This window comes from Octodon degus, unplaced genomic scaffold, assembly GCF_000260255.1.
Source record: "Octodon degus isolate 3935 unplaced genomic scaffold, OctDeg1.0 scaffold00010, whole genome shotgun sequence".
Taxonomy (NCBI): Eukaryota; Metazoa; Chordata; class Mammalia; order Rodentia; family Octodontidae; genus Octodon; species Octodon degus.
Window position 1 is genome coordinate 16,443,794 of NW_004524586.1, and position 24,627 is coordinate 16,468,420.

The 24,627-nt window shown below is 43.2% G+C and overlaps 2 protein-coding genes across 3 annotated transcripts in view; one reads left to right on the top strand and one right to left on the bottom strand.

Annotated features, from left to right (window-relative positions):
* Fam196a (family with sequence similarity 196 member A) overlaps nt 1-2,140 on the top strand; it is a 63,999-nt gene extending 61,859 nt beyond the window's left edge. The window contains exon 4 of the mRNA XM_004625581.2: nt 1,144-2,140. Coding sequence (XP_004625638.1) covers nt 1,144-1,327 — 184 coding nt within the window. The 3' untranslated portion in view covers nt 1,328-2,140. The remainder of the gene's footprint in view (nt 1-1,143) is intronic.
* The window catches only part of Dock1 (dedicator of cytokinesis 1), a 542,363-nt gene that overhangs the window by 321,924 nt on the left and 195,812 nt on the right, over nt 1-24,627 (bottom strand). For both annotated transcript variants that reach the window (XM_004625582.2, XM_012513454.2), the window contains exons 26-27: nt 11,817-11,944; nt 9,821-9,916 (exon numbers count right to left, since the gene is read on the bottom strand). In XM_004625582.2, coding sequence (XP_004625639.1) covers nt 9,821-9,916; nt 11,817-11,944 — 224 coding nt within the window. The remainder of the gene's footprint in view (nt 1-9,820; nt 9,917-11,816; nt 11,945-24,627) is intronic.

The window sequence follows — 24,627 nt, forward strand, 5'->3', positions numbered from 1 at the left end:
TGAAATCTACTGACATTTAGTCTGGCATCCAGAACAGACAAGGAAGAGCAGACAGCAGAATTCTCCCAAGCATGCTACGATGGAACATCCTGGCCCAAACCACAGGAGTCCACCGAAGGGTGGGACTAAGTAAGAAGGGAGAAAAAGATCCCCAATGCTGGGGTCACACAGAAAAATGACACCTGGGAGAAGGGGTCCTACCTTCTGCCAAGTGGGGCCATAAGGAGTAGGAGAAAGTAGACCGAGAATGCTCTTTCCAAGGGCTTGGCAAGAAAAGAAGAGAGAATTGCACACAAGCTGACAGTACTCCTCTGAGAAATTCCCAAGGAATCAATGCCTATATGCTTTAAATCACCTTTAAGTCATCTTTCTAACGCAAACACTACCACTGGCAGAAGTCCTTCCACCTGGCGACATGTCTGCACACTATGGCTCCAGTGATGTAATTACAGTTTTGTAAAGCTTTTACCAAATAGACTATCCGTGCTACTTTATGAAAAAGCATTTGATAACAACTCAGTAACATTCAGGAGTGTTGACTGAATAAACATAGTATTCTCCTCAGCATAGGCTTGGTGCGATGGCTCTTAGGAGCAGTCCTGAGGAATAAGATTTTGCAAGGACAAGGTAAGACAGAGCCATTTCATTTCACAATGAGATAAACAGATGTGTCTGTCCTGTGATGGTCTGGACAGAACCAGAGCAACCAGAGCTTACGTTTTCCTGGTAGGTATGTATGAAGGTCACTTCTACCCATATCTGTTGGGGTTATCTATTGTATTCCACGAAGCACATGTGGACAGTCTATAAACACTGAAGTTCTTTGCATTTCCAACTTTTCATTTACACTGATTCAGTACATCCTTGGACACCAACTGTGTACATTAACCAAACTTGAAAAGTTTCACCCAGGAAAGTAAATCAGTTATTTTCCAAAGAAAATGAGCCTGTTTGAAACATTTCACAGCGGTCTAGAGCCTAAATATAATATAGCCAATTGCATAATGTTAAACTATAAAATTACATTATAAACAAAATATGAATGATCATTACTCTGGGATGATATTACGGAATTTTGCTGTCCCTGAGGGGACTTTTGATACTGGAAAGATCAAACACTAAATTCTTCATTTGTCTCTCTAGTGTGGAGCTGGATTTTAAGCAGCAAGAAGACAAACTCCAGCCCGTACTGAAGAAACTGCATCCTATTGAGGAAACTCAGGTCGCACCTTCGCCTTACACTCAGGAGACTTCCTCCTCAACGCCCAAGCAAAAATCCAAAACGGAGTCCAAAAAGCACGGAAGATGGAAACTCTGGTTCCTTTAAAACTCTTGATGTGTGGAGTCTCAAGGCTGTCTTTAAAACCTACTGGAGTTAAGTTAATCCTGCTCCAAAGAGGAACAGGATGGAGAGAACTGCGGTGCCGATACACGCACTCCCTGCTTCTCACCCTGAGTACCAAAAAGGCCTTTTGTACCAACAGACCATTCACACAGCAAGGTGGTCAACGCGACGCCTTGCCTGCTGCTCTTTGCAGTTCACTGATGTGGGATGTAGAAATCTAAAATGAAACTCACATAGTCAAAGAGGATAAGTAAAATGCGCTCCCCTTCCCTCCCCGATCTACAAGTATTATGTTTCCAACCTGCAAAACGTCAGGCTGTCACTCTGTACACAGCTAAAACTCGTAATTATTTCCAAGCCTTTATTTTTTCTTAAAATAATAAGAAGAAAAAGCAAGCCTTATGTTTGCAAAGGACTTCATTTTTATGTTTCATTTTGCAAATAAGCAGGGGGCGAGTGCAATTTTCAGCACATCAAATTCCGGAGAAAGCACAATTTTTTCAAGTGGTCGGAGACCATGAATAATCTCTAAAATGTGACTCTATGTATATTTGCCTTCATGTGCTGTAGCGCTAAACCAAGTGACCACGTCTCAGTGTCACGTTGACACCTCAAATTTAGCATCCTCTTCATCTCCAGACTACAACATGTTTACTCTTCATTTTCCAAATAGCCACCAGCCAGGAGTCCCCCAAAGTCGAAACATGCCTTTAATCATTGCAAGTTGACAGGGTCAGAGCTACTGGACATTAAGCTTTCTTAGATCTCGTTTTTAATCTTTTGGTACCCAAAGGCCAAATGCTAAATTCCGGCAAGAATCTGAAAACACACATAGAGATAAACAATGGATAATTCAGTCATCAATAAATCACAGGCTCCTGAACCATGGCAGAAAGTTGTTTTTGCGGATCAATCCTTGACATCGTTTACCCTGTAAGCGCAGCCAAATGTTTTATATAATTCGTTATGCTTTGTAACAAGTGTGCAAGATCTGACCATCTCAAAGGGAAACTGTGTTTTGTTTAGCTGCTGCCAACAACGGACAAACTTAATGTCATTTACATTTAACCTACTAGTAAATTGTACTAAATGACATACTTAGGAGAAAGCTGTGAATCAAACGTTTTTAGGTATTTTTTAAATCCACAGTAACACTTGGAATTCTCTCTTGATTACACATTGCTATGTAAATCTTAGTTCCTTTATTTTTTCACTCATTTCTTTGCACCTTTGCAAGTATCTTTTTATAGAAATCGAATCCCCTAGTCTATTACTGACTTTGTCTATCAATTTGTTGCTTTTCACAACAGCAAGTAGGGATTTTATTTTGCCTTGTTTTGTACAACTTAACTTTTGAATAGTTTGTGAACATACCAGAAAGCCTAGCCTTCAAGTTTCTGTCCAGCAGTTCGGCACCTGAGTACAGAAAGGCACACCTCACTGATCAAATGCCAAACATGAAAAAGTGACTCCCCTTGATAAAAGGATCTGAACATGCTTTTCTCAGATTAGAGCTTCCTCTGTAATCCATTTGCATTTTGAGTCAACAGCAGTTTCAGGTCAGCACTAAGTGTTTAGGTTCTGTAGGAACCTAGTGATCAACGAGATTAAGATTGACAAACATTAGATGAATGCTGTCCACGCGTTCTTTGGAGGTTACTCAAGCAATCTGCAGGATTCTGCAGAGATATGTCTAACTGAAAACACATAAACACACACTCATTTTGGGAAATACTACGTAAGGATTCAAAGCCCCAGATAGCAGTAAACAGAACTGAGAAGTATTTTTGCGCGAGAAGAGCAAACAAGTAGGAACCATGTAGGAAGTGCCACTGTTTCATGTGGATGGAAAACTGAAAAATCTAAAAACGTGTTTCATGTTTTTATACTGTTTTTAACTGAAGTTATAAAAATGTTTTCAACAAGTTATCTCTCCTATGTTTTAAAACTCCCAACCATCTTACTGCATTGAATAAGGGTGTCAGCAGCTTTCTATCTAGCACTATCCACCCGTGCAAGGGAGAAGCCATCACAAGACAGTGTCACCATTTCAAATCAGTCTAGACCAAAAAGTAAAAAGATTTATAGCTCCAGAATAAGAAAAGAAACTGAAGATAAATAAATTCAACCCTAAATATAGTGATACCCTGAATAGAAAATGATGCTTTCAAAATCCCTTCATGGTTTAATTGCAATGTGTCACTGAAAGATGGTGATCCTTCTCTTGGAAAGATTTAAGTAAAGACTTTGATACAAAACCAAGGTGGAACATACGGTGTCCCCTTACATGTAGATGTACAAATGGCATTACGTATAGAGATTAAATTATTATACTTGTCGTTAAGTTCTTTATTAATTTTTAAATAAAAAAGCAAAGGTAATGTTCTGTGTGGCCATCAAACTTACTTCATGCCCTCAGTATCTGGGGAAATTAAAAATAAGAAAATAATACGCTGGGTCCTGGGCAAGTCCAACTGTTGTGTGGCCCTGGCATTGCCCACAGTTTGCAGAAGGGCAGGGCTACCGAGCCTGCTCTTCCCTGAGCTCTGGCATGAGCCCAGCCACTGAGATGACCCTCACAGCATGGCATACTTAACGGAAGTCTAATTTTTAAAGAGCCTCAAAGGTGACAACTAGACTCATCCACGGTTGCTATGCAAATCCCACCACAGTCCAGAGCAGGCAGCTTCTCTCTAGAAGCGAAAGCAAGCCAGTTTCCAACCCTATGGGGACCCTCAAGTTTCTGCTTTCTTCCCTCTCCCCACCCCACAGGGGAGACAAGTACCTCATATCTTGGCTGAGCCCTGGCTCACCTGCTGAGACCAGCCTAGCCTGGCTCCAGTACCCTGAGAGAAACAGCTGTGTCACCTGAACTTCCTAAGGAAGGAAGTGTCCCCCTCCGGTCCCCCACCTCAAGTGTACAACACTAGACTCCAATTCCAAGGAAGGGGCACTGCACACTGGAACACAAGGCTCCTACAACCCTCACATGCACCTCAGGAGAAAGGAGACAAGGCAAGTGCTGGGTGCAGAAATGGAGAGCAGGCCCAGGGCGCCACCCCAGGGTAGGTAGGGGGAGTGCTCCATCTACATTCTATAATCAGCTGTGGGCCGCCTGCTGGTACCCCTCAAAGCTCCTCTCCTATGAACACCCAGATATAATCATGGACATTCATTACTTTACACAGTGCTCACGGTCACACCACAAGTGTGTGACTCGGCTCCAAAAGGCATATGTCTAGGGCCTCTGCTTCTGCTCCTTCCGTCTCAGAGACTCATTCCACCCAAGGTCACCCGAGTAAAGAAGAGGAGGGAACCAAGGTCCAGCAAACCCTGCTACCTCCGAAAGAGCTTCAGCAACCGGCAGAAGTTTGCTGGGCATCTTGCGAGTTTGCTGTCTATTCTATGAAGAGCTGAGTGTGTCAGTCAACAAGGTGTCAGTGGTAAGGAGCCCTGGCCAGGATCAGTGGCCAACAGAAAGGAGGAGATCACCTGCAACAGCGTTCTCCTCGAGGGATCACTGCACACATGCCATTAAAAGATCTGCAATCACTAGCTAACGCTGAGAAGACTGACCATCTAGTAAGTGCTCTGCTTCTTGCCTGCACAGTCAAGAACAAGGACTAGAAACAAAGGGCCATGAACTCACGCATTTCACTCTGCATATAATAGCAGGGCACATTTATGAAACCAATCACTGATGGACTGGTGCTCAGGGAACGTTTTTATCAGCAAGTATAATTTAACTTGATTACTAATCAAGGCAGCTTCAAGGGTACAGAGTCACCTAAATATCACAGAGGCCACATACCAAGCAACGTGCCTTCTTTTATCAATAAAAAAAAAAACTATGGTGAGTACATTTGGAATGGGGTAAGTGTACTGCCAATTGACCCATGGTAGTAAATAGGCATATGATGCAAAGACAAGAAATAACATCCTGTTCAGTAAACTGGCATAAACTACGCATGCTATCATGTGTAGCATGCAATTGGGCAGCTAACAGGTCATGTGAAGGCGGCATGTTACCTTTTAAATTGCTCCATAATGAGGCACCTTTGCAGTTTGGTATAAATATGCAAGAATTACAGAACATATTTTCCTCAAGCAATAACATGATCTTTATTTCTGCTGTCAACCCAGTTAGTGACCAACCTTGCAAACAATTTCAGGGCCACAAGAATAGAATAGAAAAGCTGCTGTACCAACTCCAAATAAAAATGAAGGTACCAGTACTTACAGATAAGCATATGTTAGGATGATTTTCTGAAAGCCTCACACTTACACGCAGATTTACAGGCAAACAGTGCAATTAGAAACTCCTCAAATAATGTGTATACAAGAGCCAGACCCTGATCATTTGAAACATTTATAATGTATCTTCCCTGTCGCAATTAACTTTTTAAAAAGAATTAGCACCTTTTAAGAGTACACTTGTACTTAAACTCCATGAGAATAAACACCTCATGCAGAATAATGACACAGGTATTGTGAAAACATCTGACTAGGAGTTGTGGCAAAAAGGCACAATTCATTTAAAAACCTGTTCTAATACCCTGTTTTCCAAGTGAGGAAGCCCGTCAGGTCCTTATAAATCACCCAGACTCAAAGAAAACACTGAGTTTCCATGAACAGCAAACACCCACGCAATGCTGGCGCTGCCCTTAGGAAGCACTCCCCATGGCACGACGACCCCACAGGGGCTGTCCCGAGAGTAAGCAAACTGTGTCCGTCCCTCAGGTCCACGGGTCACGAGGCTCCAGTCATCACGAGAGTAACGCGGAGTCCAGGCAGACTTCTTCCCCTCTCTAAGTGTGCTTCCTTGAATCGTCCAAGGGAAAGTTTCCTTGGAACAAGCCCACGGTTCCACTTTGCTGAATCAGCCATGTTCAGTCTTCTGGCGTGTACTCAGGCCAAAACCCTGGCACGGTCCTTCCTACTGGATTACATTTTTAAGAGAACCATGAATGGATTATACTTCTGATCCGCTGAAGAAAGCCACACAGTTAATATCAACAGAGAGGAGGGATATTCCTGTATTAACTGTACTGTCAGCATCCAGCCCTTGTAGACAACAACAGTGAAGACGCCTGGAGTGAGGGGCAGCAGGGCTCCGCCAGATGGTCACCTGGCCACCGGCACAGAGCAGAGGAACCCTACCCAAGTGCACACCCGTGCTCAGATCCAGTCACTGAAGAAGAATGCTGCCCATGTGGAGGGCCTGGCTAGCCTTTGAACTAGAAAGACAAAAGTGAATCTGACATCAGACTTAATAGAAAACTAAGTATTTCCCCCAAGTCGAGCACAGAATCAGACTACAGTGGAATAGAAAGAAAATGACCTTTGACTCTTAGCAAATCAACAAGAGTTGTGTTTTGTTTTGCTTTGTTTTAAGGATCCTTGAACATTTTTGTTCCATGCATGAATCCAACAGCCATTTCAAGTATAATGAACAAATGACTTGCAACTGACTTTAAATTGCCATTTTTATAAATACTACAGACTTGGGGGCCGGGGAGATAGCTTAGTAGAACAAGTGCTTGCCTGGCAAGCGTAAGGGCCTGAGTTCAATCCCCAGTCCTGCAAAAAAATACATACATACATACGTACATACATACTACAGACTTAGATGAAAGCAGCCTCATTGTGTGTATCACAGCTCATCAGTTATGTGTAAAATCCTTGGTTCTGTATTCCACACGTAACCAGATGGGGCAAACAAAAACTCAAAACTGCATTCGCAAGTAGCGCCACACACAGATGGAAACAAAGGTCACATTCTTAGTATTACTGTTGACAGTATTATGGAATATAATTTAAGAAACCATCTCTTTTCAAAAGTTTTTAAATCACTTCCATTTTTTAAAAAACAAAATCCCATTGTCAGCAATTATTTAGAACCTTCCAGCTGATTCACAGTTTTAAACTTTCCAATCACATATGCAAAATCAAGCAACACATAAAGACTGAAATTTCTCAGTTCTAATGAAATGGTACAACTGACTCAAAATAGATCTAAAGGTACTGTCTGCTTTTTCCCACCCTACAAGGTCCACTGGTTAAGATTTTGTCCACCTTGTCAGGGATTCTTTTTTTTTTTTTTTTAAATCCTGATTTTTCTCTAATCTAAATTCACAGAGCAGTAGTGACATTAAGAAGTTAATCCATTCATCTACATCTGCTGCAAATTGGCAGAGCAAGGTTAGGCATACTAACCAGGGCTGACATTTCGTCTTACTCGGTTGACGTGAAGAGAGAACTTGGAGTTGGTAGGTGACTGAATGATCCTTCTACAGAAGGATCATTTTGCAAGGGGAATGCCATTCCAGAAATATCTTAATGTTGTCATCACTCATTAAATAATTATAGTTTATTCAAACTATTTGTTTTTTGAGATCTCTTTAATAAAGGCTTAGTTTTACAAACTGTATAGGCAACACAGATACTAGAATTGGGCAGGAATCAGATGAACACTTCAGTCCACTTCCTTTCTCTTTCGACTACCGATTCAGGTCAGGGCTTTGCGAGATGGGTCTGAATGTGGCTGCAGACCCTGACACTACCTTGAACCAAGGCCAACTGTCCAATATGAACATGGCTACAATGGGTAAGTCTGGCGGTGGGAACTTCCTGCCACCTCCGTGTCTCTCTCCCCTTAGAAGTCCCTTCGAACACAAGGGCACCTCCAAGCTAAGGCATCCCCAAAGCCTTGGGCTTTCAAAAAATGAGCCTTCAACTGTTGGCCTGGCCTTTCTTCTACCTTCCACATACCCTGGAGTTTGGTCCAATGGAAATGACGCAAGGTAAATATAGAAAGGGGGCTTCTTTCCCTGGCAAACTGCCTCCCTGGCAACCACAGAGATCAGGAAACCATTCATAGCCTTCCAATACCTGCTGAATGGGCCATGCTCAGAAGTGCCATGTGTCTTAGTCTTGTAGCAGAGACTGGGAGCAAACTCTGGCATAGGCACAGGCTCCACACTAGTGTTGCCGTGCTGAGTAAAGAGTCCTGGTGATTTTTCTGTGTGCAGGACACTTTCTGCAGCCACCTATTTGACCAGCGGGCTGTTAATAAGTGAGCACACATCTAGGTAGCAGTCCCCAACCAGAGAGCTGAGGAGTTAGCCAGTAGCACAGCACATACCCAGCATGCACCAGGCCATAGGTTACAGCAAAAGGCAGGACTGTGTCCCCTTAGCTAGAGGAAGAACACTACCATTCAAGCCAGAGATTGGGCAATGCGCCCTTACTAGAGGCCGGACTGTCCCACCCAACCCAAAGTGGGACTGTATCACCCTAACCCGAAGCAGGACTATACTCCCCTGACTGGAGGCAACACTATCTCATCAGTCCCTTGTCTCCACATCTGCCATCACTCTTTCCTGCACACCAGGAAGCACACTTCCAGATGGCCTTTTCTCAGTGTAACCCCTTGGGCAGCACTGGGTCAGCCTTCCCAGCATCTCTAATGCAAGCCTTTCGAAGAAGGACCACAGCACAAGCACTAGCATGCAGCTCCACCCCACAGCACTGGGTACAGCGCCAAGCCACGCACCATTCACGGTACCTCCTAACTGCCACATGAGCAGGTGCAGGGTGCACACCAGGGCCAGAAGCAGCAAACCTCAGGGGTACCCCTGGGGCCACCAGGCCCGCTGCCTGGGCTCTGTCTCTGCTCAACATGAGACATACAAAGGAGATTCTAGATGCTCTGGAAAAGAACAGCTATAATAAAGAATGTGAAGCAGCAGAAATATGTATATGTATGCAAAAATGGAAAAATTTACTGCAAATAAAGTTAAATTCATGAAAACGTTTTATTTCCTAATTCAAACAAACAATAGTCCAAACTTAAACGGGACAGAAAAATTCAGATGGCAGCATGTCCTGAAACTCTGAGACAAGACCTGGACTATTTCACTAAGTGGAAGCAAGTTCAGGCTGTGCCTGCTGGCCTTTGGTGCAAAGCAGCTGGATTACTTTCAAAGGCACCATCCGGGCCATTGGCCCCAGACACAGAGCTGAACTCAGGACTGTACTCTGGAAGTATGCTTCCAAACTGACCAAAAGAAACCTTCCTAAGCAGATAATAAGGCAGCCATGTTGGAATACCTCAATTCCTTTTTAAGGTCCTTCATAAAATTTTATTAATAGCCTTAAATGCAAATATAAAGAAACTGTCAGCATAAAGCACGTAGAAGAAAATAAATTTGTTTCCTTAGAAGTAATAAGAAATCTAGTCTCAAATATTTATTTGCCCTCCAACTTTGACACTTGCTTCTAGAATCATGAAAAATGAGAACATTTTCTAGGTTGTGTTATGACTTGCTCACTATATTTTAAGAAAATAAGCTCATTCTCCAATGGCAGCTGGATAAGAGCCAGATGGAATTCTGGGCTGGGAACAAATGACATTCCCAGGAAGACGTTCTCAGTCACAGCTAAGCACCCAAGCATATGTCACTGAGCACTTACGATGAGCTCGGAATCGCGCCCCATGGAAATGACAGTACGGTTCACCGTACGCAGCAGCTTCTCCATGACGATCTGAACGTGTCTCTGCGTCGGCCCCTGGAGGAAGATGAGGAGGACACACAGTGAAAGCCAACACCAAAGACACTTGGTGACACGCAAGCCCGGGGGTAGTCACTGGATCCACTCACGCTGTAACGAGTAAATCAATTATAACCCTGAACAAGATGAAAAATGGTCCTTGTCAAAGCAAAAGCCTTCACAAGGCAAACTCAGGGCACATTATTAATTATGGTCCATTAATGGTGATTTGTTGTATCATCATTGTAAGTTAAGTAAACCTTAAAACCAGAACCTTCCAGTTAAATAGTATAATATTCATGACCCCCGACTCATGGTCACTGTTAAGTGGGACTCGGGCAGATAAATAACTGCACGCTGCTCCGTGTGTCAAGCCTCACAGAATCACATTGAGCACAATGCCTAAGCACCGTTTAGCACACTATCTAAAATCCACACTGTCACATAATTTTCCAGTAGTAAAAACAACGGCTCTTACTCAGTGTGTGATGGGATAACAGACTCACCTCTGTGGCTGCGACCTGGGTAGTGGTGTGCCAGGGCCCACCCCGCAGTCCCAAGCTCCTCCCAGAGGTTTGGCCTGCAGCATTTCTAGCCAATGTTTTCTCCAATAAGGTAAGTGAAGCGGCTGGGATGGGACCCCCAGACACTGGCCTTGGGGGAAACTCCCAAAACCTTCCCCAAAAGGAGATATTCTGAAGAGCAGAAGTCACCGCCATCATCACACATAGACTGAATCTGAATTCTTTCATCAAAAGCACTAAGCAGGCTCAGCAAGAAAAAGCCAGAGAGGAAGGGCATGTCTCTGAATGCTGACCAGGAAGACGGCCAGGTCAGGAAGGAGGGAGCTCAGAACATGTCCTGTCTACTTGTGCCTGTCCACCAGGGCTGGGCTAGATAGGGGAGCCCAGTTTCCACTTTCCAGGCTCAGCAGGAAAATCAGTGACACCACGCATGTGGGCGCACATGGGTGGAGACATTTACAGGGTGCTGGGGATAGGAACAGGGTGAGGCCTCGTCTGTGCTTACACGGACTTCTAAGCACAAAAAAACAGAGATGAAGGAGTAAGCACATGGGGCCTCAGAGAAGGGAGAGGGGAGAGGAGGGAAGGAGGGAGGGTGGGAGGGAGGGAGGGAGAGAGGGGAGAGGAGGGAGGGAAAGGAGGGAAGGAGGGAAGGAGGGAAGGAGGGAAGGAGGGAAAAAGAAAGGGAGGCAGGGAGGGGAGAGAAGGAGGAAAAGAGGGAAAGGGAGGGAGAGAGGATTGAACCTATATCACTAATACAAATAAGACTTGCAAGAAAGAAGTCATTAGCCAACTTTTAACATCAAATCCTTTTATCTAATCTTAAGAATAAAATGTAGGCATTCTGAAGCATTTTACTAAGATAAAAGATATAAAAACTGATTTTAATGCAGAAGGATAAACACTGCAATAATCACGAAAGACACACAAAAATAACTTAACAACTCAACCCTTAAAGAGCAAAACGAAGATTATTTGTTGAAACTGTACTTCCGATTAGATTTGAAACTGTCTCATTGCTGTTTATCAATAAAACTTTGAAAAAAAAAAAAAAGAGAGAGCAAAAGGAAGAGACTAAAACCTGAAAATTATGGCCGGTGTTGTGGTTGCCTGCTGGACTGGGGACTGAGCCCAGAACGCTCACCCAGAGCTACATCCCTCGCCTCTTCGTCTTTTTGAGACCGGGTCTCACGAAGTGGCCCAGGCTTGGCTTGAATTTGTGCTGCACCTCAGGCTCCCAGAGCACTAGGATTGCTATTTAAATGCACCATTGCTACTTAAATAAACCATGCATAATGCAGTGGCATGTGGCACGTGCCAGGACTTGGGCAAGTGGCAGGACGAAGCTTCCTGCGTGGCTCTAGAAGGCAGCAGGCCAGGTGGCAGTCACTCACCACGTCCTTCCTATAGAGCACCTCCAGGATATTGCTGAGCAGCTGGCAACAGGCCTCCAGGTCCTCCTGTCTCTCCAGGTGGTACTTGAGCTGCTCGGTCATCATGGGCAGCAGGATCTCTCTGCAGTCTACAAGGGACAGAGGGCAGCTGGTCAGTGCGAGAGCCGCCAGTGACAACGCATGTTTGCTAGAAGCTTCGGTTCCTTTCTCCAGGCATACTGCTTTCACATCCTGGAACATGGAGACTGACAGCTACATTATTTCTACTGCTATATAAATAATTTATGCAAACGTTCATGTGTGTGTACATGTATATAGGTGCCTCCATGTAAATACACAATATAATAATACACACAAACATAAACATACATGTACATCTATCCCATGATATGCACATAAATACACCTATAATCACAGATTTGGGGTTTTTAATTCTCTATTATAAACTCTTCAATTTGGAATATTAAAAGACCTACTTTTCATACCAAAAATTATTCTAATGGCAGATTTTTTAGTCTGTTCATAGGGGAACCCAGACACGCTTTGTTGCTCCAAAGCTGGGCTGTGGCAAATGCGTGCAGAGCCCTTTCCAGCAAGCTTCTGGGAGTGCGCTGAAGAGGGAGAAGAAAATGGCAGTTTGAGCGACAGGGACACCACCCCGCTCTGCAAACTGAAGGGACACTGAGAGCTAAGGACCAGGTCAAGGAAGGTTTGGGTTTTTATTCTTTAAATAGGAACAGAGTAGATTTCATAATATGAAACAGCAAAAAAGAAAAAGATACAAGTAAGATTAAAGGTAAAAAGAAATTCCTAGTTATTTCTTACAAATGGGAAGCCCAACGGACCTCCATCATCTCTCTCAAGCGTCTGACTCCAGCCGCAGTTTTACACTTTAAGGCTAGCATGGCCATTGCTACTCCAAGACGTAAAGCAGGAGAGAGGCAGCCGCGTTCTGCAATGTTAAATAGTTGTAGCGGGGCTTTAGGATTGTACATTTCAGGACTTACACCATTAATGATACATAAAAGCGTGTTTTGCATTAATGTTTCCTGAAATTTTTATGTAGAAAAAAGCAGGCAACATTGAAATGGTTCCTGTAAGTATTCAGAAAAACACTCAGAACTTTCCCAAGGACAACATGGTAATGAAGGACTTGGTAGAGGCGGGCGCAAAGCCTAAGCAAGGAAAAAGGCTCAGAACTCACACAAGTGCTTCTACTGCTGTTTCCCAGTGGGTTACATGTGGGCAGCTGATGCAAAAGCTTTTTTTCAAATTGCCTCTGGATTTATTCATTTGCAGAAGGAGTTTTGTCCAACAAGTATGTAAATATGTGGATTTGCTTGTTGACTTCACAATCGGAATAATCCTTGGGCACAAGCAGTGCATGGCATGCTAACTGCTGCCCCTCGTCTGGGAAGAGGCCAGGCCAGCCTTCTAGTGAGGATGCCTGCAATCCTGCAGGAGGTCAGGGCCACAAAGCCCAGCACACAGAACTGAGGCTGTCTGAGGACCTGGAGCGCCCTCTGTGCCTGAACTGTTGATGTCAGGGAAGCCCTGAATCACTGTCCTTATCTTCAGTCCCAACCCTCACTGTAAAACCCTTGAAAACACCTCCAAAACATGGAAGGAAATCCTCGTGGAGAGGACCATGGCCCCTGAACTTGGGTGAAATGATTCAAAAGGCTGAAACATTCTGGACCCTATAGGAGACTGGCAGTGCGGGAATGACTCGGAAACAAGGCCAGCCCAAGGGGAAGAGCACCAGAAAGTGAAGTCACAGGACTGAACATGGCTTTAAAAAAAACAAAACAGACTGACTGGTATCTCCACAAATATACCAACCCCAATGCTCTTCCTGTGAGATTCCAGTACCTCAAGCTACACCAACCCCGTGTAGCTTGATCTACCACCCCTACCTGAACACAACATCTAGTGTGGGCCAATACTCCAACTCCTCCCCCACCCCAGCTGTGCTGGTTCAATGGGCTAGAAAGATTACCTGCCAACCATACCAGCCCTGCCACCTCCTTCCACAGAGTCCCCAGTCAGACTCTCCAGATGAGTAATCTCACCCTTCTGGAAATACATGGCCTCCATATGTCACCCTCAACACAGGACAAGCCCTAGGCCATACCTATCCCATCACTGCCACCATTGTGGAAAACAATTTAATTTCCAAGCCATCTCAGAGGGAGAAGTTGACGTCACTAAGACCTAGCAGGTTATAACAATCCTTGACAATGCGACTAAGAAACATCAATGACATAAGCTTATCAAGCTCGTATTTTGCGCCAGCTTACCAAAGACCCAAAAAGGATAGAAGGCCTGTAATGTAAAGGCTGGAAGCAGGTATGCTGCTGAGTGATTCGGAACTGGCTCTTCAGGCTGCGGTACCTAGATGTCCTCACCAATATCTGCACACTACAGCACATGTCTTGGTCAAGCTGGGCAGGAGGTGGCAGACTGCACTGTTCTCCGAGTTAACTGGTGTGTTTTGGTTTCATTTGTCAGAATTACTCCAGGGTGAAGGAGGTGATACCTGTGTGCTCATATTTGGCAAGTAACTCCCACCAGTCACCTAACATCCACTCAGCCCCAAGGTCTATGTTCACTTTCACTGTTATCCAGCTTTTCTTTAAAAAAAAAACAACAAACTTTTGAACTCATCATTGCCCTTTTGCCACTGCTAAAGGCATTCCATTCATTAAGCTCCCTCAGTAAGAAAATAAAAAGCTATTTGTTGAAATTTTTTGCTGAGCCATTCTACAGCTGCATCTCACCCTTCAGTAGTATCCATCCATCCATATCCATCATCCTTCAGCATCCACCCATCCACAGCAGAGGAAATGAGCAGAAGCAGGGGTTGTGGAGAAAATGAGATGACGCTTGGTGAGTGCGGTAGCAGAAAGCAACCAGGCCTGCCACTAGGGAAGAGCTCCCTGCCACAGCGCCAGCAGCACTGGAGATCTCCAACAACACAGACCTCTGGGAGCAGCTACAAGACAAGGCAGGACCACCAAGAGGAAGCAGCCAGACAGCGGACGGATTTCCACAAATGCCAGATATCGCACCGCTCATGCTAAGGATCTCAAGCAGGCCTTCAAGGAAAAGGGGATCACCGCTGCCTGTCACCAGGCCCACAGAACCCGCTCACAGCCTCCTAGAGAGGAAAGGCAAATCCACACCATCCTTCAGAGGCCGGGAGGCCCAAAGCCAGCAGCCTGAGTCACACACTTGTCCTGCTGGTGACCCGTGTTCTGCAGGCCTCCGCACACAGATCTAGGTACAACACGCTAAGAGGCCCTGTCCCCGACCAAACCCTGATCATTTTGTCTTTTCAGTGCAATGTAATCTCCATGCAGGCAGAAAATAGTTTTGGAATAAAACCAACATCTGACAGTGTGTGTGTTTGTGTGTGCGTGTGCACGTGTGTGTGTTCATATACTCAATGTGGAGAAGAGATTCCTTTTCCTTTAAGGAGAGTTGGTAGATACCTGTTTTTATGTTTTTTATCTACACACCATAATGATTCACACCTGTTAAATGATAAGGAGATTCCTGCCATCTGGAGCAGCAGAATTTCATCCTTGGAAGACAACTGAACTACAGTGTACCATTACCAGGCCGTGCCCAATTTTCTAGGATTCTAGTTAAATGTTCCAAGACAGCAAACAAGCGGACACAGAGGTGTGTGTTCATATGCGTGGCAATCTGGTTAATTTACGAGTATATGCTTATGGTATCAAATTGGTCTGTGTAAGAAAGCAAGTCTATGCCCAGTCCTCAATAAATAGTGGCTATCAAATACAAAATGATGGCATTATTCAAAGCCACATTTTTCAGTTGAAATTAGGCATAAATACAAGCATGAGTGTGTGCACACAAACACACACCTACTTCTGTGGGTGACTACCCCACACAGTATCCACTCAGTTTCTATCCCTGATAAAGCGCTAATACAAAATCTCATTTTTAAATGGGCTTTTCTTATTCTGTCCTGCAGTCTGCAGACGAAGTTTTTTCAAGAAGTAGTAAGGCACAAGCTTGAATAAGAGAAAGACCCTCAATTTTTGTCTTCCATCCAGATACAAAATTAACAGCACTGAGAGAATGCACCCTATCCACATGGCCCAAGCCCACATGCCCACATTGAAGTACTATAAGCTATGAAAGACGAAGCTCCTGTCACACTAGGGATGTACCAACACAGCATCCTGAACACCCTTTCCATGCACAAAAAAGTACATTTTACACAAGGAATCACACCAATACTTCTAAACCAGATGGACAATCCAAAAGCAAACAAAAAGACCTTATTATTTTCAAAGAAAACACATTTCTAAATAAACTACCAACACCTAACTTTTTGAAAACTACGGAACTGGCCAGAAGACTAGTAAACTGATTGAACCCATGAAAAGCTAAGAATCAGCTCATTCATATACATCAAAAAGTAATAAAATCCCTGCTCGCTCTTGGCTACAGATCTTGAGCACTGGACTTAAAATGCTGTAGGTCTCAATATTTTTTTCTTACCTGCAAAATGGGGCTGCTGCAAATCTCCCAGGTTTGTTCTAAGAACTAAGTGACACCAAGCGCATGTTTAGAAAATAGTACACAATAAACAGTAGCTGTTAAAAGCAATAAAAATAACAGTGTACAAAATGCAGCCTTTCAATTCAATGCGCACTAAGGAAAACTAACCCTTCACAACTGTGCTGTCCAATAGGGTAGTCACTGAGCACTTGAAATTAAGCTGGTGCCACTAAAGAATAAAAATTTTCGTTTCATTTAACTAAATAGACTTTAAACTCAAATGTAAAATGATACTTGACTGAGTTATTGAAAACAATTGTTTAGAACAACTCCAATATGTGGATCTGATTTTGCAAAGTGGTAAGAATAAGGATCAAGTGTTTCAGGAAAATTCAGCATCCAAACAGAGATGTGCTGCAAAGATAAAATAGAAAATGATTTTGAAAGAGGCTTAGGGTAGGAAAAAAACACATACAAAGTACGCTATTAAATTCATACTGTAATGATATTTTAGATAGAACTTACTATCAAAAGGAATTTCACCAATCGCTTTGTACGTTCTTTAATGTGGCAACTAAAACATTCTAAATTACATTCATGGTTCACATAGCTCTCCCTGAACAGCACACTCTGCACAGGCAAGGAAACATAAGCTGACAACCTTATGAGCAATTTCTCACTGCAAGGACCTAGTCCCTTCAGAGTCCAGGCCACAGTTTTCTCCCACCAGATGCACGACAACATGTACATAACTTCAGGACTTCTCAGTACCTATGTTAGCACCAGCTCGAGGCTCAGTGGCAAGAAATGCTAAAATTAGCAGATGTCCTTGCTTCCTTTGCCATGCACAGAAAGCAACTGAAGCAACCCTGCTGCGGCTGCCAGCAAAGGAGCAGGCAGCCCAGTATGCCTAGACTCCATGCAAATCGGCTGCGAGGATCACCCCAGCCACCTTGGGTGCCCTCCTTCCCCAGCCTGATCCACAATGATTATAGTCTCCAATCATTCGACATCTGCTTGTCCTCAGCTGTAAGAGCCAAAGTGAGAATGATTGATGGCCTGGTAATGGGCACAGAGTAAAAAATATTAATCTTCATAAAAGGTATTCAACAGGCATCATCGGCTTATAAATGTCCAAGCAGAATATCTGTCTGTAACCCCATTACAGCTCTACATTAAAGTAAAATACAAAAATGGAATGAATTTGTCCATTTAAAACACTCATTTTTATGAACACTGAGTAATGTGCTTCTTAATTTTTAGTTTGGTCACATTAAATAAATGATCCATAAAGTGCATTTAATAACCTAGTGTGTGTCGCACAGAACTGAGAGCCAGAAAAACACTTTTAATGAGAATTAAACAGTAAGAGCCATATAAATGGGGAATGCTTGCTATTCATCTTCTATGGACAATCATCTTATTTTTCATCCATCTATGAATCCCATATCCACGTTTCAGTATGTTCAAGTGATTTTCTCCCTCCACATAAGTTTTTAAGCAGCATAAATGCAAAGGACAGTGCCGGCACAGGAGGAGGCCAGAGAAGCCATCTACATATCTGCATACTGTCCAGCTGTAGCAGTTGGGAGCTGGAGGAAAGACAGATTCAGAGAGTGCACTGCTAAGCAAAAGCCGGGCCAAAATTAGACACCTGACTCTCAAGCCACAGCCACTTGGGGTAAGTGATGTATGTGCGTGCACATGTATGTAAGTATGTACTGTTCAGGTGCACTTACATGTCAAATGTCATTTGCTAAAGAACCATTTTAATATAACAAGTCATGCAAGTTTCTAGTGCTAAGAAGAAATAACTATCAAGTCATGCTTAGTACATCATTTTGCCTTTCTGAACATTAGTTTCCTAGTCTGTAAAATGATAAACACACCAATGCCCTGCACAGCATTGCTATTCCTGTCAGCCAGGGAACACCTTTTAAAGAATTCTGATCAGAGCAGTGCCATTCAGCTACCTGCTGAAAGGATCAGAAATGTGGCAATCTGCAACGCAGCCTTGAAGCACCCCAGTGTCACGGAATTGTAATTGGGAGGCTGACGGAGTAAGTAAAAAAATAGGAGGAGCTGGAAGGAGGGGCACAGCCACATGCAGACTTTGGGACAAGGGAAAAACAGCTTCTCAAAGACAGGACCTCTGAATGCTGCCATAAGGCCTTGCAAAATAAGAGCCACCTTTCAGAAGGACAACAGTGGAACAACAGGTCTTCTGGATCCTTTGGCTTGGTGAACTGTAATAACAGAGGTCAAATTTCCATTTGTGCTATAGTAACACATAAAGTGCCAAGAGAAGTGAAAGAAGAACCAACAGAGGAAGATCATAAAAGAATCTCATTTATAAGTAGTGGACGAGGAGGGCAACCAGAAAGCTAGGTACAGAGTTACATGCCTGTATCCTAATTATTCAGGAAGCTGAGACAGTAGAATCACAAGTTCAAGGCTAGCCTGCATGGTTTAATGAGATCCTATCTGAAAATAAAAAGGACTAAGGGGGCCAGGGAGATTTTCAGCAGCCTAAGCACCTGCCTAGCAAGCACAAGATTCTGAGTTCAATCCCTGGCACCACATAAAAAAGGACTAAGAATACAGTACAGTGGTCTCATGTATTCCTGGCATTCATGAGGCTCTAGGCTCAAAACCAGACAGGTAAGCTATTAGAACAAGAATGTATCAAACATTAGTCAAGCAAGGGAATTTATTCTCTAAGTGGATGAAGAAGAACCAAAGAGGTGACTGGGTAACTTCACAAGGAATTCTATAGGTCACAAGCACAATCTCACCATATGGAAGATGAGAAAACAAAGAAAGAATATACAAAGCTATGGATTGAGTATGCATTCATTCTTTCAATTGAGAGAATGGAAGAAACCACGGTCACTGTGGCCCTACATGTACCCAGCCTGGTTGTCCTAATAGTGAGAGGTGTGTTTAAAATATGGCCTTGTTCAGCTCATCTTGTGTGTCCTAGGGAAAGGTTTATGCAGAAGAATGGGGTTATGAAGCAAAACAATGAAGACTCCCGTTGCCCTGGGGCTTGACCCACTGTCCCAAGCAATATATCACACAGGTACACAGCTAAGCTCCAGGGACTAGAAGGAAGCATGGACTTACAAACATGCTGTCCTAATGCCAAGAGTATGCAGGAATAAGTATCACACAGTCACCGAAATCTTAGATGGTCCATCCTGCACTTAAAATCAAGCATTGGGACACAAGCCCTCCTTTCAAGAGCAAAAAACAAAGGGTTAAAAGAGAATCATAAAGTTTAGACTAAAAAGGTACTGTAAGCAGTACAAATCTGATCACAGATTAGAGTACCCACACAGGAAGAAAAATTATTATAACGCCATGAACATATAGGTTACACACTCACTCTATGATTTATGTTTAATTTATTATGTGTTTGTTTATTCATTTATGCATTTTCTGTTTTGTTTCATATAGCAGAGGAAGTAAATTCAGGTTTCAGAATATATTAATCATGCAATGGGTGTGAAACAATTTAAGAAAAGGGGAGGTAATGTACAACAACCCAATTCCTTAATCAGCACCACTATGGTGGACAGCTCCCTGTGTACTATGTTACCCACAGACCAGCATCCCGATGTCCTTTTCTGTAACTCGATATAATTACTCTTCCAATTCTACATTAAGATGATGACACTGAAGACTCTAGAAGGAAGCAAATTTTCTAAGCAACAGTCCTGAGCACCTGATAGGTGATGTATAAATTATGACAGGACTGAAACTGAAATTGAGCGCACTCTCCTAGACCCAGTAAGGCACTACTAAGATACTGTGCTGTTTAAACAAATGGTCTTTTCAAAAACATAAATAATAAAAGTAGTTTGCAATATGGAGTAATAAACAGGATGAGAAATGAAAAAGGTACCATATTACAGATAAAGAATAAAGTTTTCTGAAGGCATGGAAAAAACAGAAGAGAAAATGATGTTTATATTCTACTAGTATTTAAAAGAGTCACTCTTCTGGGTTCACAGCTGGCAGCATTCATTAGAAGTCATCAGCACAGCTATCTAATTAAAGTATTCCAGAATGCTATATGAGTGGTACATTAAGTGACTGTGGCAAAATTAGCTCCAACCCCAATTTTTCTCTATGTACAACATCCATCAAGTTAACCAAACTACTTCAAAGTAGCTTCTGGTTTAAGATCTATTTTCCACAGTGGGTAATAAGCTCAAGAGATGCTATTTTAATTTGTTTATGGAGATACAGTTGAACACTGGTCCATCAAAAAAATTATGAGGTATGTTTTATTGTAAGTCAGCATTAAATATTGAACTTTTCTTGTCTATGACTTAAAGTAAAAGGAAATTGAAGAACAGGGCAATTTTCGGAGATGTAAATGTCCTCCCAAGGACCTAACCACCATGGAAAAAGGAAATGACTTAAGAGCAAGTCCCAGTAGGTGTTTGAGACTTTGCCCTCAGACTTCATCAAGTTGCTGTAACTGTTTCCATCACTAACATGGAGAGTTTGACTGTGCTTGTTCACCATACAAATCATTCGCCTTAAAAAGCAAAATGAGGGGAGATAGCTCAGTAGAATAAGCGCTTGCCAGGCAAGTGCAAGGTTCTGAGTTCAATCCCTGGTACGGGAGTGGGGAGCAAATGAAAGAATTTAAACTCTTTAGCCTACATTTTCAAGTTGTGTATCACTCAAAAATGAAACTGCAGAAGGCTAACTAACGAACACTGTCTAAAAGGAGCCTATTTGGCACAGTGAATTAAAACACCGCCAGATTCCAGGACTTGCAGGAACAGCATGTTTCTCACCCCTGCTCACAGGTAGATTCCAACCACCAGAATAAATGAGAGCAAAACAAAAATGAGCAAACAAGCCAAAGAGCCACCAAGGAATGGCAGACACATAAAGAAGTAATCCCTCAGCAATGCCCAACTACTGCTGGCGCCAAGGAGATGGTCCTACCGCTGAACTTCACTCTGTAAACCTTTAAACTTCCACCCAAGGCCTATGCTCCCCCACAGAACCAATAAAGGGCCTAATAAAAAGGAGACAAGAATCTCTGAAATAAAATCAATCAGTTGCTCAAGTCACATCAGTATGAGAATATGCAAAGATTACATCTTACAAAACAAAAAACTGATCCAGTGTTAGCTGTGTGGGTGCTCCCAAAGGTCTGTTTCACAGCAGCAAAGGAAAAGACTCCATGGAACAGGAGCACAGGCTCCACCAGGTCCCTCGCCTCCCTCCAAACTCTCAATGCACTAACTGAAAAGTTAATGCCAGTTTACATTGATTCATTTTACTCCAAATTCTATAACATCAACATAAAAATCATTGTATGGGCATAAATCCTAAACCTCAGTGTTCTTGGGCTTAATTTAATTACACTGAAACTTTTCATTTCTATAATAGGATTTAAGCTTTAATTTTCACAGCTTTTGTCAGATATGTGGGCAACAACATAATCACATGGGGAAAAAAGCAACAAATGCACAAATTAAAAGTGTCGACTTCTCTTTCTCTTTGTATCTCGCTTTAGAAATCTGCTCACTCCACACCACAGATTATATGCAAGAGTCATCTTTTTCTGCAGCACATAATCTATTTAGCCAGCTTTCAAGCAGTCAAGTGACACCGCACGAGCGGGCGCAGAAGCCATTACTGCCCATTCATTGGCTTTCTCCTGCAGCATGTTAATGAGCTGAAGGCCCTTCACCTTAGCACAAGAGCAGGAATGAGACATCCAAGGGGACCACAGGACACCAGCGGAGAGCCCAGCCCCAGTGCACACCCTCCCACTCGGGAACAGTGTCATTCCCTGAGTACTGCAACCTTAATAAAATGCTCAGATGGCTAGGATTTGTTTGAAAAAATATGAGGAAGGAGCATACAGAAATAAGTTTGTGAATAATGAATTTGGGCAGTGAGTATGTAAGTATACAGTCAGTCTTCTCTGTTCTTTTCTGTTTATGGGAAGTTCGTTGTAATTTTGACAAAAAGATCTCTTGAATGTAGAGATTGAACTACAAGCTCCCCGAGAGCCCCCCACTACAGTTCCATGACCCTGGATAATCAATATATCAGCAGCAAGGTGAAGACACCCAGATTTCATAAGAGTGCTCACAGATAACCCTCCACCTCAGGTCTAGGCAGAGCAGTTTTCTCCCTTCTCTCTGTATGTTTCTTCCTCCTCCTCCTCAGACATCCTCCTGCTCCCTGATGATCATGCCGTGCAGATCCAAAAGCAGCTGCTCCAACCGAGCACAAAACGTCACCTCCCTTAGAGCAAATGAACCACACACATATGTGGCTGTCATGTGTCATATCCTGCTTGCCATCTGGGATCTGGAATGTCCATGCACAACGCCTTCCTTTAACATATATGCACTGAAGATGTGCAGGAGTGCAGAGGCAGCTACAGGCCTGGCAACGCAGCAAATCCAAGATAAACAAGGCCTTCACCAGGAGTTCTCTCTGTGGCGGGGGCAGAGATGGTGAGCAAGTCACAAGGAAGGAAACACTATGATTTCACATGGCAGTGGTGCAGAAGTGCTATAAGGGGCACCAGGAAGAAAATCAGTGTTACTTCTCACAGAAAGCACTTGGTTGCAATTAATTGTATGTGTTAAATGACTTAGTTACAAGATGCCCAAGTAGCTGGCTAAGCATTACTTCTTATAAGGCTGCCAGGGCCTCTCCAGAAACCCTCAGCACTTGAATAAGGGAAATGAGTAAAGCAAATCCACCCGCTGCAACGTGAGCAGACATCCCGCAATCCTTGGGAGAACAGGACGGAGAGCTGGACTCTTGTGAGCAGAGAGTGGCAGCAACGGCATTCAGAGCCCTCCTTCAAGCTGGTTCCACATAGGCTGGGGGCCCAACACAATTCTCTGTGCCAAGAGATACTTCCTGTTACAGCCAACCAAACTCAGCTGGACGCATGTTCCCTCTCCACGTCTTCAAGGAGTGACAAGTGGGAAGACAGCACTGTAAACCGTCAGGACCGTGTAAGCCTTGGCCTGCAGGAAGCACAGCTGGCAATGGAAAGCTTTTCTGCAGAGCAGCCAGTCCAGGTCAGAATTCACTGCCAACCTCGTGCACACGTATCTACTTCTCCTTCCCATTACAGTGAGGTTCCTGCAGCCATGATGGCTCTGCTTTCAAGTGGACACGGTGACAAGAAATTCACAATGGAGCGGCACTCATTCCAGGCACTTAAATTAAAGATCATGATCAAATATGGCCTCAGACACAGTGCACAGGTCAATCCTTGAACTGGGCTACAGATACGCACCCGACCAGACACAACCCATGTAGGATAACCTTTTGCTGCACTAACTCTTAACTGGGCCAAATCTCAGTCTCCAGTAACTCTGCGTAACGTCTGTTGACCTTATACATTAACAGATGCCTTCCTCCAGACTACCTAGAGAATGACAACACATCTAGTTCCTTCTTTACAAGACAGTATGACTCTTACCAGCATCTATCACAATTCCTAACTAATGAGTGATGTAATTTCCAACCCTCCTTGGGGTGTAAATCTATAAATACAGCTGTCACTCTCTAAATTTCAGAGTACATTTTCAAGACTGCTTGAATCTGTTTTCCCAGATAGCAATCCTCATTAACCCCAAATACATGTCATTTTCCTCACTCGTCAATAGGTTCATTTCATTTTTGGTTGACAATGGAGAGAAATGTTTTAGAACAAAACAACTAGTGGTTCTTTTAATGACTGAGGCAATATAACTGCTGAAGCGAGACCTAGAATTCCCACTTCTACCCTTTTGTCCCTACGGAGAAACCCTCAGGACCTGTCAGATGCATCCGGACCACATGTTAAAGAATGTTCGGGAAGCGTTAGCACATTCAGCAGCACAAACACTTAGCTCTAGAAATTTCTGAACATCTGGACACATGGAAAGTCAATTTGACTGATTCCACTGGGGCCAGGAAAAAGGATAAAGACAACTATATTTTTTACAAATTAACCAGAAACAGAACAAAGCATGAAAATCACAGCCATCATTTCTCATCAGAAAATGCGTTGGCTTTAAATATTTATACCAAATGTGGCATGGAATATTCTGCAAAAGTAATAACATCATTGTAAGAACAGAGAAACCAGAAGATTGTGACTGACAAATCTTTCCTGACAAGGAGGTAAGACAGGGGTTGGCTCTTTTGAAGTAGAGCAATTGCAAATGAGAAAAAGTAGGGCTCTCTATGCTAACCTTACGCAGAAAACTCTTAAACCCCCAAACTG